This window comes from Oncorhynchus tshawytscha, unplaced genomic scaffold (assembly GCF_018296145.1).
Source record: "Oncorhynchus tshawytscha isolate Ot180627B unplaced genomic scaffold, Otsh_v2.0 Un_contig_2087_pilon_pilon, whole genome shotgun sequence".
NCBI lineage: Eukaryota > Metazoa > Chordata > Actinopteri > Salmoniformes > Salmonidae > Oncorhynchus > Oncorhynchus tshawytscha.
The window spans coordinates 303,030-322,778 of record NW_024609767.1 but is presented as its reverse complement, the minus strand read 5'-3'; the positions used below and the strand labels follow the sequence as shown (position 1 = coordinate 322,778).

The following is a 19,749-nucleotide window of genomic DNA, read 5'->3' as shown; positions in this document are numbered from 1 at the left end:
TCTGAAACTAGATTCCCTACATACTGGTCTGAAACTAGATTATCTACATACTGGTCTGAAACTAGATCCCCCTACATACTGGTCTGAAACTAGATCCCCTACATACTGGTCTGAAACTAGATTATCTACATACTGGTCTGAAACTAGATCCCCTACATACTGGTCTGAAACTAGATCCCCCTACATACTGGTCTGAAACTAGATCCCTCTACATCCTGGTCTGAAACTAGATCCCTCTACATACTGGTCTGAAACTAGATACCCCTACAGTGTCTAATTAACCTGTGGTGCTGCTGGGTGAGGAGTTGGTTCAGCGTTGTTCTACAAAACCACAGATTAAAGGTACCACATCAAAGACAGCGACTGATATCCCCCCTATGGTCTCCCAGGGAAGCATGAACACAGTCACATCCCCTGAGTCTCTGGGGCAGGTCTCCCAGGGATGCAGTCACACACATTCCCTGAGTCTCTGGGGCAGGTCTCCCAGGGATGCAGTCACACACATTCCCTGAGTCTCTGGGGCAGGTCTCCCAGGGATGTAGTCACACACATCCCCTGAGTCTCTGGGGCAGGTCTCCCAGGGAAGCATGAACACAGTCACATCCCCTGAGTCTCTGGGGCAGGTCTCCCAGGGATGCAGTCACACACATTCCCTGAGTCTCTGTGGCAGGTCTCCCAGGGATGCAGTCACACACATCCCCTGAGTCTCTGGGGGTCAGGGATCTCCCAGGGATGCAGTCACACACATCCCCTGAGTCTCTGGGGCAGGTCTCCCAGGGATGCAGTCACACACATTCCCTGAGTCTCTGGGGCAGGTCTCCCAGGGATGCAGTCACACACATCCCCTGAGTCTCTGGGGCAGGTCTCCCAGGGATGCAGTCACACACATCCCCTGAGTCTCTGGGGCAGGTCTCCCAGGGATGCAGTCACACACATTCTCTGAGTCTCTGGGGCAGGTCTCCCAGGGATGCAGTCACACACATCCCCTGAGTCTCTGGGGCAGGTCTCCCAGGGATGCAGTCACACACATTATCTGAGTCTCTGGGGCAGGTCTCCCAGCCGGGATCAGACACAGAGAGGGAGGAACCTCGTCTCTCCAGGTATCAATGCAGACACACGCGCGCCTGGCAACACTGCCTGTCTGCACTAGACAATGTTTACCCTATGATGTGTGTGTCTGGAGCGTAATGTTAAACTAACTGAATGTGTTTGAACCTAATCTGAGGTCGTCCATTGAGCAGAACCCTTAGAGTACACACTGACTCACTATCACAGGTACAGAGGGGAAGAAACTACCTCATCCCCATATTGATATTTATTTATGTTTGCTCCTTTGCACCTCAGTATCTCTACTTGCACACTCATCTTCTGCACATCTATCACTCCAGGGTTTAATTGCTAATTTGTAATTATTTCGCCACCATGGCCTATTTATTGCCTTACCTCCTAATCCCACCTCATTTGCACTGTATATAGACTTTCTATTGTGTTATTGACTGTATGTTTGTTTACTCCATGTGTAACTCTGTGTTGTTGTTTGTGTCGCACTGCTTTGCTTTCTCTTGGTCAGGTCGCAGTTGTAACTGAGAACTCGTTCTCAACTAGCCGACCTGGTTAAATAAAGGTGAAATATTATATATAGTTTTAAAGAACCATAGAAGTTATAATACTAGATTGGACATGAACCTTCTTATGACAGGTATAAAAGTCAGCCATGTTGGTCAGGGAGTTAGTAAACCATGGTTTTGCTGTGATAAGACAGTGTAACATAAAGAATTTGAAGATTGTATCTGCACTGCATGTGTTTGTTAGCTAGCTAGCCAGTTTTAGAGGATTGATTCCATTACATGTTACCTAATTAACTGCCGCTACGACAACATTCCATTCAAAACAAATGCAGCCAACCCACAGACATACACTGGCTGACATCATCAGATGACAGGATTTACACGAGTTGTAAATGCAACAAGTACTGTTCTAGTATCATATAAAACAGCACTCACAGTCTCTCCTGCCATTCATTCCAATGAGACCCCGTTGGGATTTCTCCCTGACCAATATGGCTGCCATTTCTCACCAGAATTCGGGAACTTTTAGGGTTGATGACACAGTCCCTTCTAGGAGCCCTTAAACTGCTCTGTCTTACTCATAATCACACACACCAGGAGACTAGACCATCTAGTACTGTCAAATACACATCAGCCTTGTTTAGAAACACCACAGACACTGACGACCCAGAACCTTGTTGATCAACCCTTATATACACCAGACACTGACTACCCAGAACCTTGTTGATCAACCCTTATATACACCAGACACTGACTACCCAGAGCCTTGTTGATCAACCTTTAGATACACCAGACACTGACGACCCAGAACCTTGTTGATCAACTCTTATATACACCAGACACTGACTACCCAGAACCTTGTTGATCAACCCTTAGATACACCAGACACTGACTACCCAGAACCTTGTTGATCAACCTTTAGATACACCAGACACTGACGACCCAGAACCTTGTTGATCAACCCTTAGATACACCAGACACTGACTACCCAGAGCCTTGTTGATCAACCCTTATATACACCAGACACTGACTACCCAGAACCTTGTTGATCAACCCTTAGATACACCAGACACTGACTACCCAGAACCTTGTTGATCAACCTTTAGATACACCAGACACTGACGACCCAGAACCTTGTTGATCAACCCTTAGATACACCAGACACTGACTACCCAGAGCCTTGTTGATCAACCTTAGATACACCAGACACTGACGACCCAGAACCTTGTTGATCAACCCTTATATACACCACAGACACTGACTACCCAGAACCTTGTTGATCAACCCTTAGATACATATCACAGAGACAGTAAGATTAGAGTGGTGAGTGGCACAGCGGTCTAAGGCACTGCATCTCTGTGCAAGAGGCGGCACGTCTAGAACAGGGACAGAGAGGACACTGCACAGCCTATTCTCTCAATGTCTGCCTGCCTGCATGTCTTTGTACCCCAGGCTCCAATCAGTAGGCAGGGTTGAGGACGGTTAAGAGTATTGCATGTGTTGGTCTGCCCAATGACAAGGCCCCATTGGTTCCCCGACACATACAGAGAGACATGCGTAGATTCCTCTGCCTCACCTAGGGGGTCAAAGGTCAAAGCTCTGGACAGGAACAGAGGTGTAACAGGCTGTTCTTTAAAACACACATTGTCTCTCTGACACGCACACACACGCACACACACACACACACATACAGGCTTCTCTCTCCGCTCTGGCTGTCTACAAACAGCAGATTATGACCTCTACTGAGTGGGTCGTAACCGCGTGTGTGTGTGTGTGTGTGTGTGTATATATATATATACCACCCTTTCACTTAAAGCAACAAATATAAAGCCGAGAACCCCAGGTCTTCTGGGGTAATTCCCTGAGAGGAATCACAACAGGCCCTTTCCTGATTCAAACTGATGAAGTTAGCCTTTTGCATTAAACATGAACAACCCCATTGATGTTAGAACCCATGTGAGGAGGGAAGGGAGCGCTCTAAACACCATAAAACAGGGAGGAGAGGGGGACGGACAGGGGGGAGGAGAGAGGGGACGGACAGGGGGAGGGAGCGCTCTAAACACCATAAAACAGGGAGGAGAGGGGGGACACAGGGGGAGGAGAGGGGGACGGACAGGGGGAGGGAGCGCTCTAAACACCATAAAACAGGGAGGAGAGGGGGACGGACAGGGGGAGGAGAGGACACTGGGGACGGACAGGGGGAGGAGACGGGGGACGGACAGGGGGAGGAGAGGGGGACGGACAGGGGGAGGGAGCTCTGTAAACACCATAAAACAGGGAGGAGAGGGGGACGGACAGGGGGAGGAGAGGGGGATGGACGGGGGGAGGAGAGGGGGGACGGACGGGGGGAGTAGAGGGGGACGGGCTGTCTACAAACAGGAGAGACCGGACTGGGGGGAGAGGGGGACGGACGGGGGGAGGAGAGGGGGACGGAACGGGGGGAGAGAGGGGGACGGACGGGGGGAGGCCCTTTCCTGACGGACGGGGGAGGAGAGGGGGACGGGGGGGGAGGAGAGGGGGACAGACAGGGGGAGGGGGAGGAGAGGGGGACGGACAGGGGGAGGGAGCTCTGTAAACACCATAAAACAGGGAGGAGACGGGGGACGAGGGAGGGAGGGGGAAGGACAGGGGGAGGAGACGGGGGGACGGACAGGGGAGGAGACGGGGGGACGAGGGAGGGGAGGGGGACGGACAGGGGGAGGAGACAGGGGACGGACAGGGGGAGGAGACGGGGGACGGACAGGGGGAGGAGAGGGGGGGACGGACAGGGGGAGGAGACGGGGACGGACGGGGGGAGGAGACGGGGGGGACGGACGGGGGGAGACGGGGGACGGACAGGGGGAGACGGGGGACGGACGGGGGGAGGAGACAGGGGACGGACGGGGGGAGGAGACAGGGGATGGACGGGGGGAGGAGACAGGGGACGGACAGGGGAGGAGACGGGGGGACGGGCAGGGGGAGGAGACGGGGGACGGACAGGGGGAGGAGACAGGGGACGGACAGGGGGAGGAGACAGGGGACGGACGGGGGGAGGAGACAGGGGACGGACGGGGGAGAGGGGACGGGGGACGGACAGGGGGAGGAGACAGGGGACGGACAGGGGGAGGAGAAGGGGACGGACAGGGGGAGGAGACGGGGGGATGGACAGGGGGAGGAGACAGGGGATGGACAGGGGGAGACACGGGGGATGGACAGGGGGAGGAGACAGGGGATGGACGGACAGGGGGGAGGAGACGGGGGATGGACAGGGGGGAGACGGGGGATGGACAGGGGGAGGAGACAGGGGATGGACGGGGGGAGGGGGACAGGGGATGGACGGGGGAGGAGACAGGGGATGGACAGGGGGGAGACAGGGGACGGACGGGGGGAGGAGACAGGGGACGGACAGGGGGAGGAGACAGGGGATGGACGGGGGAGACGGGGAATGAGGGAGGGATGCTGTAAAAAGGATCCTGTTCAAGCTGGAAGGAAGGGAGGATGAGGCGACACTGTTTTCTAAACCCACCTACCGCTCGCTCATCAAATATTCAATACATCTCCTGAGAAATTCAATTTATTTCTGCCTCCCACCCAACCGACACGGCATGATGTTGCAGCTGTGTGTGTGTGTTTGTGTGTGTGTGTGTGTGTGTGTGTGTGTGTGTGTGTGTGTGTGTGTGTGTGTGTGTGTGTAACTATACTTGTGGGGACCACAAGGTCAAATGCTATTTATAAGGGATTTCGGGTTAAGGTTAAGTTTAGATTTCGGGTTAAGGTTAGGTTTAGATTTCGGGTTAAGGTTAGGTTTAGATTTCGGGTTAAGGTTAGGTTTAGATTTCGGGTTAAGGTTAGGTTTAGATTTTGGGTTAAGGTTAGGTTTAGATTTTGGGTTAAGGTTAGGTTTTTAGATTTCGGGTTAAGGTTAGGTTTAGATTTTGGGTTAAGGTTAGGTTTAGATTTCGGGTTAAGGTTAGGTTTAGATTTTGGGTTAAGGTTAGGTTTAGATTTTGGGTTAAGGTTAGGTTTAGATTTTGGGTTAAGGTTAGGTTTAGATTTTGGGTTAAGGTTAGGTTTAGATTTTGGGTTAAGGTTAAGTTTAGATTTCGGGTTAAGGTTAGGTTTAGATTTCGGGTTAAGGTTAGGTTTAGATTTCGGGTTAAGGTTAGGTTTAGATTTCGGGTTAAGGTTAGGTTTAGATTTCGGGTTAAGGTTAGGGTAAACAGGATTTTGAATGGGACTGAATTGTGCGTCCCCACAAGGTTAGTTATACAGGACTGTGTGAGAGTAAAAGGATTTAAATATGTTACGTTTTGCAGATGGATGTGTGTACTACTGGGTCAGAAGGCCTGTATATCAAAACCTAATGAGGTTCCTCTGTATTCAAACACAAAACCACATCAAGGTTTCATGATGAATAACACTTAGCCAGGGTTATGATGGGGACAACACTTAGCCAGGGTTATGATGGGGACAACACTTAGCCAGGGTTATGATGGGGAGAACACTTAGCCAGGGTTATGATGGGGACAACACTTAGCCAGGGTTATGATGGGGACAACACTTAGCCAGGGTTATGATGGGGACAACACTTAGCCAGGGTTATGATGGGGACAACACTTAGCCAGGGTTATGATGGGGACAACACTTAGCCAGGGTTATGATGGGGACAACACTTAGCCAGGGTTATGATGGGGAGAACACTTAGGGAGGTTAATGATGGGGACAACACTTAGCCAGGGTTATGATGGGGACAACACTTAGCCAGGGTTATGATGGGGAGAACACTTAGCCAGGGTTATGATGGGGACAACACTTAGCCAGGGTTATGATGGGGACAACACTTAGCCAGGGTTATGATGGGGACAACACTTAGCCAGGGTTATGATGGGGAGAACACTTAGGGAGGTTAATGATGGGGACAACACTTAGCCAGGGTTATGATGGGGAGGACACTTAGCCAGGTTAATGATGGGGAGAACACTTAGCCAGGGTTATGGTGGGGAGAACACTTAGCCAGGGTTATGATGGGGAGAACACTTAGGAGGTTAATGATGGGGACAACACTTAGCCAGGGTTATCATGGGGACAACACTTAGCCAGGGTTATCATGGGGACAACACTTAGTCAGGGTTATCATGGGGACAACACCTAGCCAGGGTTATGATGGGGACAACACTTAGCCAGGGTTATGATGGGGACAACACTTAGCCAGGGTTAAGATGGGGACAACACTTAGCCAGGGTTATGATGGGGACAACACTTAGCCAGGGTTATGGTGGGGAGAACACTTAGCCAGGGTTATGATGGGGAGGACACTTAGCAAGGGTTATGATGGGGATACCACTTAGCCATGGTTATGATGGGGATACCACTTAGCCAGGGTTATGATGGGGAAAACACTTAGCCAGGTGCAGGGTCGTAGCGGTGCAGGGTCGTAACGGTGCAGGGTCGTAGCGGTGCAGGGGCTTAACGGTGCAGGGTCGTAACGGTACAGGGTCGTGCAGGGTCGTAACGGTGCAGGGTCGTAACGGTACAGGGTCGTAACGTAACGGTACAGAGTCGTAACGGTGCAGGGTCGTAACGGTGCAGGGTCGTAACGGTACAGGGTCGTAACGGTGCAGGGTCGTAGAGGTGCAGGGTCGTAACGGTCTCTCTCTCTCTCACCTTGAACTCACGTGTCTGTGAATCTGAGTCCCTGAATTCCTCAGACCTTAACAATGTATTGAGACCACATCAGTTAACCTGAGACAGAAGTTTTACTGGTTGGCCTGGAAACTGACCAGTCAGGTCGGTAGGTCACGTAGGTATTGGGCAACAGTACCATTCAATAAACAGGGCACTATGATTGTTGTTGTCAAGGAAATGTGGAAAACTTCCTCTCTGTTGCAATGAGGAAGTCTTCCATTTCAAGTGTCCACCCCCTAGTCTGAGTGAGGAGGCCGGCCAGGCACCGGTCTGAGTGAGGAGGCCGGCCAGGCACCGGTCTGAGTGAGGAGGCCGGCCAGGCACCGGTCTGAGTGAGGAGGCCGGCCAGGCACCGGTCTGAGTGAGGAGGCCGGCCAGGCACCGGTCTGAGTGAGGAGGCCGGCCAGGCACCGGTCTGAGTGAGGAGGCCGGCCAGGCACCGGTCTGAGTGAGGAGGCCGGCCAGGCACCGGTCTGAGTGACAAGGTCAGCCAGGCGAGCTACCTCTGGCCTCCCCCCGTTTGTCGCCGGCTACCTGTGTGTGTGTGTGTGTGTGTGTGTGTGTGTGTGTGTGTGTGTGTGTGCGTGCGTGTGTGTGTGTTTCCCTGGTTGAAAACAGCAGCTTACCCTGTATTGATTGAAATTATCTCTATCAGAGGGTTCTTTCTAATCTTGGGCAGATCCAGTCTGGCTCCGCCGAGACGCTTCCCATTGTCCTTCTTCTGACCCAGCAGACCTTCACACACAACACACACAAATACTAGTGACCTTCACACACAACACACACAAATACTAGTCAGGACACCGAGTGACCTTCACACACAACACACACAAATACTAGTCAGGACACCGAGTGACCTTCACACACAACACACACAAATACTAGTCAGGACACCGAGTGACCTTCACACACAACACACAGAAATACTAGTCAGGACACCGAGGAGGGATGGAGGAGTAGAGAAATGGAGGAGTAGATAAACGGAGGGATGGACAGATGGGATGGAGGTAGAGAAATGGAGGGATGGAGGAGTAGAGAAAACAAGGGATGAAGGAGTAGAGAAATGGAGGGATGGAGGAGGAGAGAAATGGAGGGATGGAGGAGTAGAGAAACAGAGGGATGGAGGAGTAGAGAAATTGAGGGATGGAGGAGTTGATAAATGGAGGAGTAGAGAAATGGAGGAGTAGAGAAATTGAGGGATGGAGGAGTAGAGAAATGGAGGGATGGAGGAGTAGAGAAATTGAGGGATGGAGGAGTAGAGAAATGGAGGGATGGAGGAGTAGAGAAATGGAGGGATGGAGGAGTTGATAAATAGAGGAGTAGAGAAACAGAGGGATGGAGTTATTTGTCTGGCTCAATCTCTCATTCAGACAATCTCACGGTAAGGAGGACAGAGCTCCTCACAATGACAAATGGAAAGATGCCTTTCATTAAATTGCTGCGTTTTCAACGATATCTCTTTTCAACAGCAGGTCATTAAAATCATTTGAAAAATGCAACGATCGTTGCAGAGCAGGTGAGATGCGTAAACTGATAGGAAGAAGGGTCTCTGGTATTCTGTATCGTGGGTGTAAATATATATATATATAAAAAATATGCATTTAAGGGAATAAAAAAGCTAACATTTAAACACTTTATGGACATTAGGAGCCTGCTTTTCCTAATGAGATAATTATTTCAGCACACTTCTCAATAGCAGCTTATCCTGCCTAAACCAGCCTAACCCCACAAACTGGAAGTAGCTTTAGTAATGCTATAGGCTAGATAATGCTGTATGTATTAGTAATGATATAGGCTAGCTAATGCTATAGGCAAGATAATGCTGTATGAATTAGTAATGCTATAGGCTAGATAATGCTCTATGTATTAGTAATGATATAGGCAAGATAATGCTCTATGTATTAGTAATAATATAGGCTAGCTAATGCTATAGGCAAGATAATGCTGTATGTATTAGTAATGATATAGGCTAGATAATGCTGTATGTATTAGTAATGCTATAGGCTAGATAATGCTCTATGTATTAGTAATGCTACAGGCTAGATAATGCTGTATGTATTAGTAATGTTATAGGCTAGATAATGCTGTATGTATTAGTAATGATATAGGCAAGATAATGCTTGATGTATTAGTAATGCTACAGGCTAGATAATGCTGTATGTATTAGTAATGTTATAGGCTAGATAATGCTATATGTATCAGTAATGCTATAGGCTAGATAATGCTATAGGCAAGATACTGATCTATGTATTAGTAATGCTATAGGCTAGATAATGCTGTATGTATTAGTAATGATATAGGCTAGATAATGCTCTATGTATTAGTAATGCTATAGTCTAGCTAATGTTATATGTATTAGTAATGCTAGGTCCACACTACCTAGAGTATAATGTGGGGAGATGTTTAGGTCCACACTACCTAGTGTATAATGTGGGGAGATGTTTAGGTCCACACTACCTAGAGTATAATGTGGGGAGATGTTTAGGTCCACACTACCTAGAGTATAATGTGGGGAGATGTTTAGGTCCACACTACCTAGTGTATAATGTGGGGAGATGTTTAGGTCCACACTACCTAGAGTATAATGTGGGGAGATGTTTAGGTCCACACAACCTAGTGTATAATGTGGGGAGATGTTTAGGTCCACACTACCTAGAGTATAATGTGGGGAGATGTTTAGGTCCACACTACCTAGAGTATAATGTGGGGAGATGTTTAGGTCCACACTACCTAGGGTATAACGTGGGGAGATGTTTAGGTCCACACTACCTAGAGTATAATGTGGGGAGATGTTTAGGTCCACACTACCTAGAGTATAATGTGGGGAGATGTTTAGGTCCACACTACCTAGAGTATAATGTGGGGAGATGTTTAGGTCCACACTACCTAGAGTATAATGTGGGGAGATGTTTAGGTCCACACTACCTAGAGTATAATGTGGGGAGATGTTTAGGTCCACACTACCTAGAGTATAATGTGGGGAGATGTTTAGGTCCACACTACCTAGAGTATAATGTGGGGAGATGTTTAGGTCCACACTACCTAGAGTATAATGTGGGGAGATGTTTAGGTCCACACTACCTAGAGTATAATGTGGGGAGATGTTTAGGTCCACACTACCTAGAGTATAATGTGGGGAGATGTTTAGGTCCACACTACCTAGAGTATAATGTGGGGAGATGTTTAGGTCCACACTACCTAGAGTATAATGTGGGGAGATGTTTAGGTCCACACTACCTAGGGTATAATGTGGGGAGATGTTTAGGTTCACACTACCTAGAGTATAATGTGGGGAGATGTTTAGGTCCACACTACCTAGAGTATAATGTGGGGAGATGTTTAGGTCCACACTACCTAGAGTATAATGTGGGGAGATGTTTAGGTCCACACTACCTAGAGTATAATGTGGGGAGATGTTTAGGTCCACACTACCTAGGTATAATGTGGGGAGATGTTTAGGTTCACACTACCTAGAGTATAATGTGGGGAGATGTTTAGGTCCACACTACCTAGAGTATAATGTGGGGAGATGTTTAGGTCCACACTACCTAGTGTATAATGTGGGGAGATGTTTAGGTCCACACTACCTAGAGTATAATGTGGGGAGATGTTTAGGTCCACACTACCTAGAGTATAATGTGGGGAGATGTTTAGGTCCACACTACCTAGAGTATAATGTGGGGAGATGTTTAGGTCCACACTACCTAGAGTATAATGTGGGGAGATGTTTAGGTCCACACTACCTAGTGTAAAAATGTCAATATAACAAGACAGATACCAGGACCTGACCCCTTTCTCCCTTATCAATATAACAAGACAGATACCAGAACCTGACCCCTTTCTCCCTTATCAATATAACAAGACAGATACCAGAACCTGACCCCTTTCTCCCTTATCAATATAACAAGACATTACAGAACCTGACCCCTTTCTCCCTTATCAATATAACAAGACAGATACCAATTTCAGCCATTATGACCTGTTACAACATAACTCTACACTCTGATATCTATCACTACACCCGGGAGGGAGGGAGGGAGGTACTGTAGGGAGGGGGAGGAATGGATGGAGGTACTGTAGGGAGGGAGGGAGGGAGGAATGGAGGGAGGGTACTGTAGGGAGGGAGGTACTGTAGGGAGGGAGGGAGGAATGGATGAAGGTACTGTAAGGAGGGAGGGAGGGAGGGAGGTACTGTAGGGAGGGAGGGAGGAATGGATGGAGGTACTGTAAGGAGGGAGGGAGGGAGGTACTGTAGGGAGGGAGGGAGGAATGGATGGAGGTACTGTAAGGAGGGAGGGAGGGATGAATGGAGGGAGGGTACTGTAGGGAGGGAGGTACTGTAGGGAGGGAGGGAGGAATGGATGGAGGTACTGTAAGGAGGGAGGGAGGGAGGTACTGTAGGGAGGGAGGGAGGAATGGATGGAGGTACTGTAAGGAGGGAGGGAGGGAGGTACTGTAGGGAGGGAGGGAGGAATGGATGGAGGTACTGTAAGGAGGGAGGGAGGGATGAATGGAGGGAGGGTACTGTAGGGAGGGAGGTACTGTAGGGAGGGAGGGAGGAATGGATGAAGGTACTGTAGGGAGGGAGGGAGGGAAGAGAGGAGAGGGAGGGAGGGAGAGGGAGGGAGGGAGGGAGGGAGGGAGGGAGGGAGGGAGGGAGGGAGGGAGGGAGGGAGGGAGGGAGGGAGGGAGGGAGGGAGGGAGGGAGGGAGGGAGGGAGGGAGGGAGGGAGGGAGGGAGGGAGGAATGAATGAGATGAGAGAGGGAGTAAAAGCTAACTGGATGACATCGTGACCCATAGAGATCTCTCATAAGAGGTGAGGTATCTCTCTCTCTCTCCTCAGAGTCTGATGTTTTCTAATTATTTTGTTATAAATCAGCGGCGGAGAGATGAAGACGATGACCAGGTGCTTAATGCCCTTCGTCGTATCAAACGTTCCTGTGTCCGAGACGGCTACTACAGAGCCTCTCTCAACCCCACATCACAGGCTAGAATGTAATTACAGAACTGTTGCCAGCTCCTCCTGCCTCCAGAAGAATGTGAACTCATAACACCAGCTAAATCACTTCTACAACCCATCTACATGATAATAACTAGGAGAGAAGAGCATCAACTCCCCAGATAGAGGTAAGATCATGTCATTCTGTATATTTCACTGGTTCAGTGAAAAGTCATGGATGTTAAAAACATTGTTTCTCCTCCTCCTCCCTTCTGTGAGGGAGATCAACAGAGAGCCCTGTAGAGACACCGGGAGCCACTGATACAGTAGTAGATACAGTAGAATGTCCAGATGAGGGGTCTGGTATGTAGATATGATGATACTGTGTTAGTAGATCCAGTAGAATGTCCAGATGAGGGGTCTGGTATGTAGATATGATGATACTGTGTTAGTAGATCCAGTAGAATGTCCAGATGAGGGGTCTGGTATGTAGATATGATGATACTGTGTTAGTAGATCCAGTAGAATGTCCAGATGAGGGGTCTGGTATGTAGATATGATGATACTGTGTTAGTAGATCCAGTAGAATGTCCAGATGAGGGGTACCAGGTCTGGTATGTAGATATGATGATACTGTGTGTTAGTAGATACAGTAGAATGTCCAGATGAGGGGTACCAGGTCTGGTATGTAGATATGATGATACTGTGTTAGTAGATACAGTAGAATGTCCAGATGAGGGGTCTGGTATGTAGAGAAATGAGACACTCCAGACCCAAACTGTTAGACCAAAATCCCTCCTGCCCTGCCTTTCTAAGGTCTTCGAAAGCCAAGTTAACAAACAGATCATCGACCATTTCGAATCCCACCGTACCTTCTCCACTATGTTTCCGAGCTGGTCATGGGTGCACCGCAGCCACGCTCAAGGTCCTAAACGATATCATAACCGACATCGATAAAAGACAGTACTGTGCAGCCGTCTTCATCGACCTGGCCAAGGCTTTCGAATTACCGCATTCTTTATTGGCTCAACAGCCTTGGATTCTCAAATGACTGCCTCGCCTGGTTCACCAACTACTTCTCAGACAGAGTTCAGTGTGTCAAATCGGAGGGCCTGTTGTCTGGACCTCTGCCAGTCTCTATGGGGGTGCCACATGGTTAAATTCTTGGACCGACTCTGTTCTCTGTATACATCAATGATGTCGCTCTTGCTGCTGGTGATTCTCTGATCCACCTCTACACAGACGACACCATTCTGTATACTTCTGGCCCTTCCTTGGACACTGTGTTAACAACCCTCCAGATGAGCTTCAATGCAACACAACTCTCCTTCCGTGGCCTCCAACTGCTCTTAAATGCAACAAAACTAAATGCATGCTCTTCCAACCGATTGCTGCCCGCACCTGCCCGCCCGCCCGACTAGCATCACTACTCTGGACGGTTCTGACTTAGAATATGTGGACAACTACAAATACCTAGGTGTCTGGTTAGACTGTAAACTCTCCTTCCAGACTCACATTAAGTATCTCCAATCCAAAATTAAATCTAGAATCGGCTTCCTATTTCGCAACAAAGCCTCCTTCACTCATGCCGCCAAACATACCCTCGTAAAACTGACTATCCTACCGATCCTTGACTTTGGCGATGTCATTTACAAAATAGCCTCCAACACTCTACTCAGCAAATTGGATGCAGTCTATCACAGTGCCATCCGTTTTATCACCAAAGCCCCATATATACTACCCACCACTGCGACCTGTATGCTCTTGTTGGCTGGCCCTCACTACATATGCGTCACCAAACCCACTGGCTCCTGGTCATCTATGAGTCTTTGCTAGGTAAAGCCCCGCCTTATCTCAGCTCACTGGTCACCATGGCAACACCCACCCGTAGCAGGCGCTCCAGCAGGTATATCTCACTGGTCACCCCCAAAGCCAACACCTCCTTTGGCCGCCTTTCCTTCCAGTTCTCTGCTTCCAATGACTGGAACGAATTGAAAAAAAAAATCTCTGAAGCTGGAGTCTTATGTCTCCCTCTCTAACTTTAAGCATCAGCTGTCAGAGCAGCTTACTGATCACTGTACCTGTACATAGCCAATCTGTAAACAGCACATCCAACTACCTCATCCCCATATTATTACTTATTCTCTTGCTCTTTTGCACCCCAGTATCTCTACTTGCACATCATCGTCTGCACATCTATCACTCCAGTATTAATGCTAAATTGTAATTATTTTTGCCTCTAGACCCTATTTATTGCCTTACCTCTCTAATCTTCTACATATGGACTTTTCCTACTGTATTATTGACTATATATATGTTTGTTTATTCCATGTGTAACTCTGTTGTTGTATGGGTCGCACTGCTTTGCTTTATTCTTGGCCAGGTTGCAGTTGTAAATGAGAAAACCTGGCCTACCTGGTTAAATAAAGGTTAAATAAAAATAAATAAAACATTGGAAAAGGGAAATTGGACAATGTATTTCAAATCATAAACAGATACATGTCCTGGACTGAAGGAGGTCTGGTCGTACAGCGACATCTGATGTTAATGACGGTTCATTCTTCAATTCAACTGACGCTCCCTGTAAACGGTTGCGTGGCGGTTTAGTGCCTCACCTTTAACAGCCTCGTCCACCACCTCCACCACACGGTCAATCTGCTGAACCTGGAAAACAAAGAGGACAAGGTTAGAAAACACACACAGAGAGACAGAGAGAAAGAGAGACACAGAAAGAGAGACAAGAGACAGAGAGAGAGAGACACAGAGAGAGAGACAGAGAGAGACACAGAGAGAAAGAGAGACTAACAGAGAAATGCTTCGTAAACAACAGGTGTAGACTAACAGTGGAATGCATCTCATCTCTCTACTAACCCGTCTCCTCTCTCTCTACTAACCCGTCTCCTCTCTACTAACCCGTCTCCTCTCTCTACTAACCAGTCTCCTCTCTCTACTAACCAGTCTCCTCTCTCTACTAACCAGTCTCCTCTCTCTACTAACCCGTCTCCTCTCTCTCTACTAACCAGTCTCCTCTCTCTACTAACCAGTCTCCCCTCTCTACTAACCAGTCTCCCCTCTCTACTAACCAGTCTCCCTCTCTACTAACCAGTCTCCTCTCTCTACTAACCTGTCTCCTCTCTCTACTAAACCAGTCTCCTCTCTCTACTAACCAGTGTCCACTCTCTACTAACCAGTCTCCTCTCTCTACTAACCAGTCTCCTCTCTCTACTAACCAGTCTCCTCTCTCTACTAACCACACTACAACTAGGGAGCCACAGCTAAACAGCGATTTGAAACATCTCCATTTGAATAACTGCAAGATAAACCCAGCTTCTCATTCTATGCACACAACTCATTTAGACTCTGTTGGCCTGACGCTGTTTTACATTTCATTCCTAAACGCATAACTGCAGGAAACACCATCAACCCCAAATCACAAGAAAAAACAACAGCGTAAATAAAACAACACTGCCTCTGAAACAGTAAACCATAAACACAGTGAGACACAGAGCTAAAACTACAGTAAACCATAAACACAGTGAGACACAGAGCTAAAACTACAGTAAACCATAAACACAGTGAGACACAGAGCTAAAACTACAGTAAACCATAAACACAGACAGAGCTAAAACTACAGTAAACCATAAACACAGTGAGACACAGAGCTAAAACTACAGTAAACCATAAACACAGTGAGGCACAGAGCTAAAACTACAGTAAACCATAAACACAGTGAGGCACAGAGCTAAAACTACAGTAAACCATAAACACAGTGAGACACAGAGCTAAAACTACAGTAAACCATAAACACAGTGAGACACAGAGCTAAAACTACAGTAAACCATAAACACAGTGAGACACAGAGCTAAAACTACAGTAAACCATAAACACAGTGAGACACAGAGCTAAAACTACAGTAAACCATAAACACAGTGAGACACAGAGCTAAAACTACGTCCAACAACAATTAAATCGTAGCTCCGTGGTGATTCAATCGTCCATTGATTAACAGAAAGGACCAGGGGTCTGGACTGAGGACGATGCCCCGAAAGACAGAGAAGATTTGACGCAGCCCAATTTCTTGCTCCGTTTTGCTCCGTTTCCACCCTCTCCTCTCCTCTCTGTTGTGTTATTTCTGCATGAGCCAATCTCTCTCCATTTTTCCTCCTCTCTCCCGCAGTTCCCCCTTCTCCACTGTGTTATTTCTGCCTGGGGAACCAGAGATTGTAAAAATCTGATCTATTAAAAGGAAATGTGTATCAATTGTGCCCTGCTGCAACCCTCAGTTAAATAGTTGAGGCTAGCAGGCCTCTGCTCCCGTCCCAGGGCCCACCCCCAGGCCTCGATGGGCCTGGAGCCCCATTACCCCCTCCCCGTCCCTGGGCAGAGTGCAACGGGGCAGAGGGTACCGCCTGGAGGATGGATGGGACAAACAAGCCCCCCCCCATCCCAAACGGCACTCTATTCCCTTTATAGAACATTAACAGACCTAAGAACAATAGGGAACAGAGTGGCATTTGGGACACACACAATGCCTCTCCCGTCTCGCAGCAGTTATATGCATGATAAGCACGGAAATGAAAATCAATTTGCTCCTAATGGGACAGCAATCTGTGTCCACTCTGAGCAGCAGGAGAGAGGCAGAAGGGGCTGAGACTAGCAGAGTTTGTTTCTCACTGTATGTATGTGTGTGTGTGTGTGTGTGTGTGTGTGTGTGTGTGTGTGTGTGTGTGTGTGTGTGTGTGTAGGATGCACTGCTACCCTTTCGGTGGCTCCACTTGAAAAACCTTCTGTACTGCTATACTGGCCAAAGGACACAAAGACGACAGCATTACCCTCAGTGACAGAGACAACAGTATTACTCTCAGTGACACAGATACCACAGCATTACTCTGTGACAGAGACCACAGCATTACTCTGTGACAGAGACCACAGCATTACTCTGTGACAGAGACCACAGCATTACTCTGTGACAGAGACCACAGCATTACTCTGTGACAGAGACCACAGCATTACTCTGTGACCACAGCATTACTCTCAGTGACCACAGCATTACTCAGTGACCACAGCATTACTCTCAGTGACAGAGACGACAGCATTACTCTCAGTGACAGAGACGACAGCATTACTCTCAGTGACAGAGACGACAGCATTACTCTCAGTGACCGAGACAGCATTACTCTCAGTGACCGAGACGACAGCATTACTCTCAGTGACCGAGACGACAGCATTACTCTGTGACCGAGACGACAGCATTACTCTGTGACCGAGACGACAGCATTACTCTGTGACCGAGACCACAGCATTACTCTCAGTGACAGAGACCACAGCATTACTCTCAGTGACAGAGACCACAGCATTACTCTCAGTGACAGAGACCACAGCATTACTCTCAGTGACAGAGACCACAGCATTACTCTCAGTGACAGAGACCACAGCATTACTCTCAGTGACAGAGACCACAGCATTACTCTCAGTGACAGAGACCACAGCATTACTCTCAGTGACAGAGACCACAGCATTACTCTCAGTGACATAGACCACATCATTACTCTCAGTGACAGAGACCACCGCATTACTCTCAGTGACAGAGACCACAGCATTACTCTCAGTGACACAGAGACCACAGCATTACTCTCAGTGACAGAGACGACAGCATTACTCTCAGTGACAGAGACGACAGCATTACTCTCAGTGACAGAGACCACAGCATTACTCTCAGTGACAGAGACGACAGCATTACTCTCAGTGACAGAGACGACAGCATTACTCTCAGTGACAGAGACGACATCATTACTCTCAGTGACAGAGACGACAGCATTACTCTCAGTGACAGAGACGACAGCATTACTCTCAGTGACAGAGACGACAGCATTACTCTCAGTGACAGAGACGACAGCATTACTCTCAGTGACAGAGACGACATCATTACTCTCAGTGACCGAGACCACAGCATTACTCTCAGTGACCGAGACCACAGCATTACTCTCAGTGACCGAGACCACATCATTACTCTCAGTGACAGAGACCACAGCATTACTCTCAGCGACAGAGAGACCACACCATTAATCTGTCCCAGTCCTTCCAAACCACCTACTCTCAACTACTATAAGCCAGGTTCCAAGCTAGGGTAAGGGCCAACTGTCTCTGCCTGTGACTGTGTGAGGTGTGTCAGCGAGGGCAGTCCATCCATACGTGTGTGGACAACAGAGAGGAGAGCAGAGGGCACAGCTCCGCACCAGCAGGGGGCAGTCCATCCATACGTGTGTGGACTACAGAGAGCAGAGCAGAGGGCACAGCTCCGCACCAGCAGGGGGCAGCTGTCATTTGGACCCTCCGGTGCTCCTGCGGCCGACACGCTGAGCTAGGAGATGAGAAACTAACAGGTAGAGCTAACCTCAATACCTCTCATACCCCAGAAACAACTAGCACTAAGGCTAACCCCAATACCTCTCATACACCAGAAACAACTGGCATTAAGGCTAACCCCAATACCTCTCATACACCAGAAACAACTAGCACTAAGGCTACCCCCAATACCTCTAATACCCCAGAAACAACTAGCACTAAGGCTAACTCCTCTCACTGTCTCTCATACCCCAGAAACAACTAGCACTAAGGCTAACTCCTCTCACTGTCTCTCATATCCCAGAAACAACTAGCACTAAGGCTAACTCCTCTCACTGTCTCTCATACCCCAGAAACAACTAGCACTAAGGCTAACCCCTCTCACTGTCTCTCATCCCCCATAAAGACAAACAGCTAGCACTAAGGCTAACCCCTCTCACTGTCTCTCATCCCCCATAAAGACAAACAGCTAGCACTAAGGCTAACCCCTCTCACTGTCTCTCATCCCCCTAAAGACAAACAGCTAGCACTAAGGCTAACTCCTCTCACCCCGCCATAACACTAACCCAGCTCACTACGTCTCTCATCCCCTGCCGCCCTGCCGTTCGCTATGATCAATAGGGGAGGGGAGAGGAGAGGAGAGGCCCGCTGAGCCAAGAGTTTCTTTAGAAGAGGCTGCTCTCCTCTCTCGCTGCCCCGTCGCTCAGTGATCGCTGGCTCTGCTGATATGACATTTATCTTTCATTTCTCTCAGTAGTAAAGCACACCTGGGTGGATAAACCGAAAGAGAGAGAGAGAGGGAAGGAAGGAAGGAATGGAGAGCGAGAGAGAGAGAGAGAAAAAGAGAGCGAGCGCGAGAAAAAGAGAGAGCGAGCGTGAGAGCGAGGGAGGGAGAGAGCGAGCGAGGGAGGGGACAGACTAGGCACTAGGATCCATTTCTGCTGTCAGCAGGTAGAAAGACTATGAGGAAAGTACTTTAGGGAGACTCCAACTCCTGATGGTTTTCTGAGGTGATGTCAGGACCAACGGTTGAGAGAGGGCCGGTCGATACCAATGGGGATCAAATCGTTTCATGAGATAGACTAAGACTAAGTACAATTGTTCAGAGTGTTGCATTATGGGGCCTAGGCAGAGGCAGGGAGAAGCAGAGCGTAGCATAGACCCATTCAAGTAGAACCGTTGGTAGTTATGCAGCAGGGGAAGACAGGAAACAGCCTCGCGTGTCTATCTGA

At 48.6% G+C, this 19,749-nt stretch overlaps 1 protein-coding gene across 2 annotated transcripts in view; it reads right to left on the bottom strand.

The window, feature by feature from the left end:
* Positions 1 to 19,749, bottom strand: part of LOC121845796 (threonylcarbamoyladenosine tRNA methylthiotransferase-like) — a 263,403-nt gene that overhangs the window by 65,920 nt on the left and 177,734 nt on the right. For both annotated transcript variants that reach the window (XM_042317771.1, XM_042317772.1), the window contains exons 6-8: positions 14,788 to 14,836; positions 8,124 to 8,134; positions 7,859 to 7,968 (exon numbers count right to left, since the gene is read on the bottom strand). In XM_042317771.1, the coding sequence (XP_042173705.1) occupies positions 7,859 to 7,968; positions 8,124 to 8,134; positions 14,788 to 14,836 (170 nt within the window). The remainder of the gene's footprint in view (positions 1 to 7,858; positions 7,969 to 8,123; positions 8,135 to 14,787; positions 14,837 to 19,749) is intronic.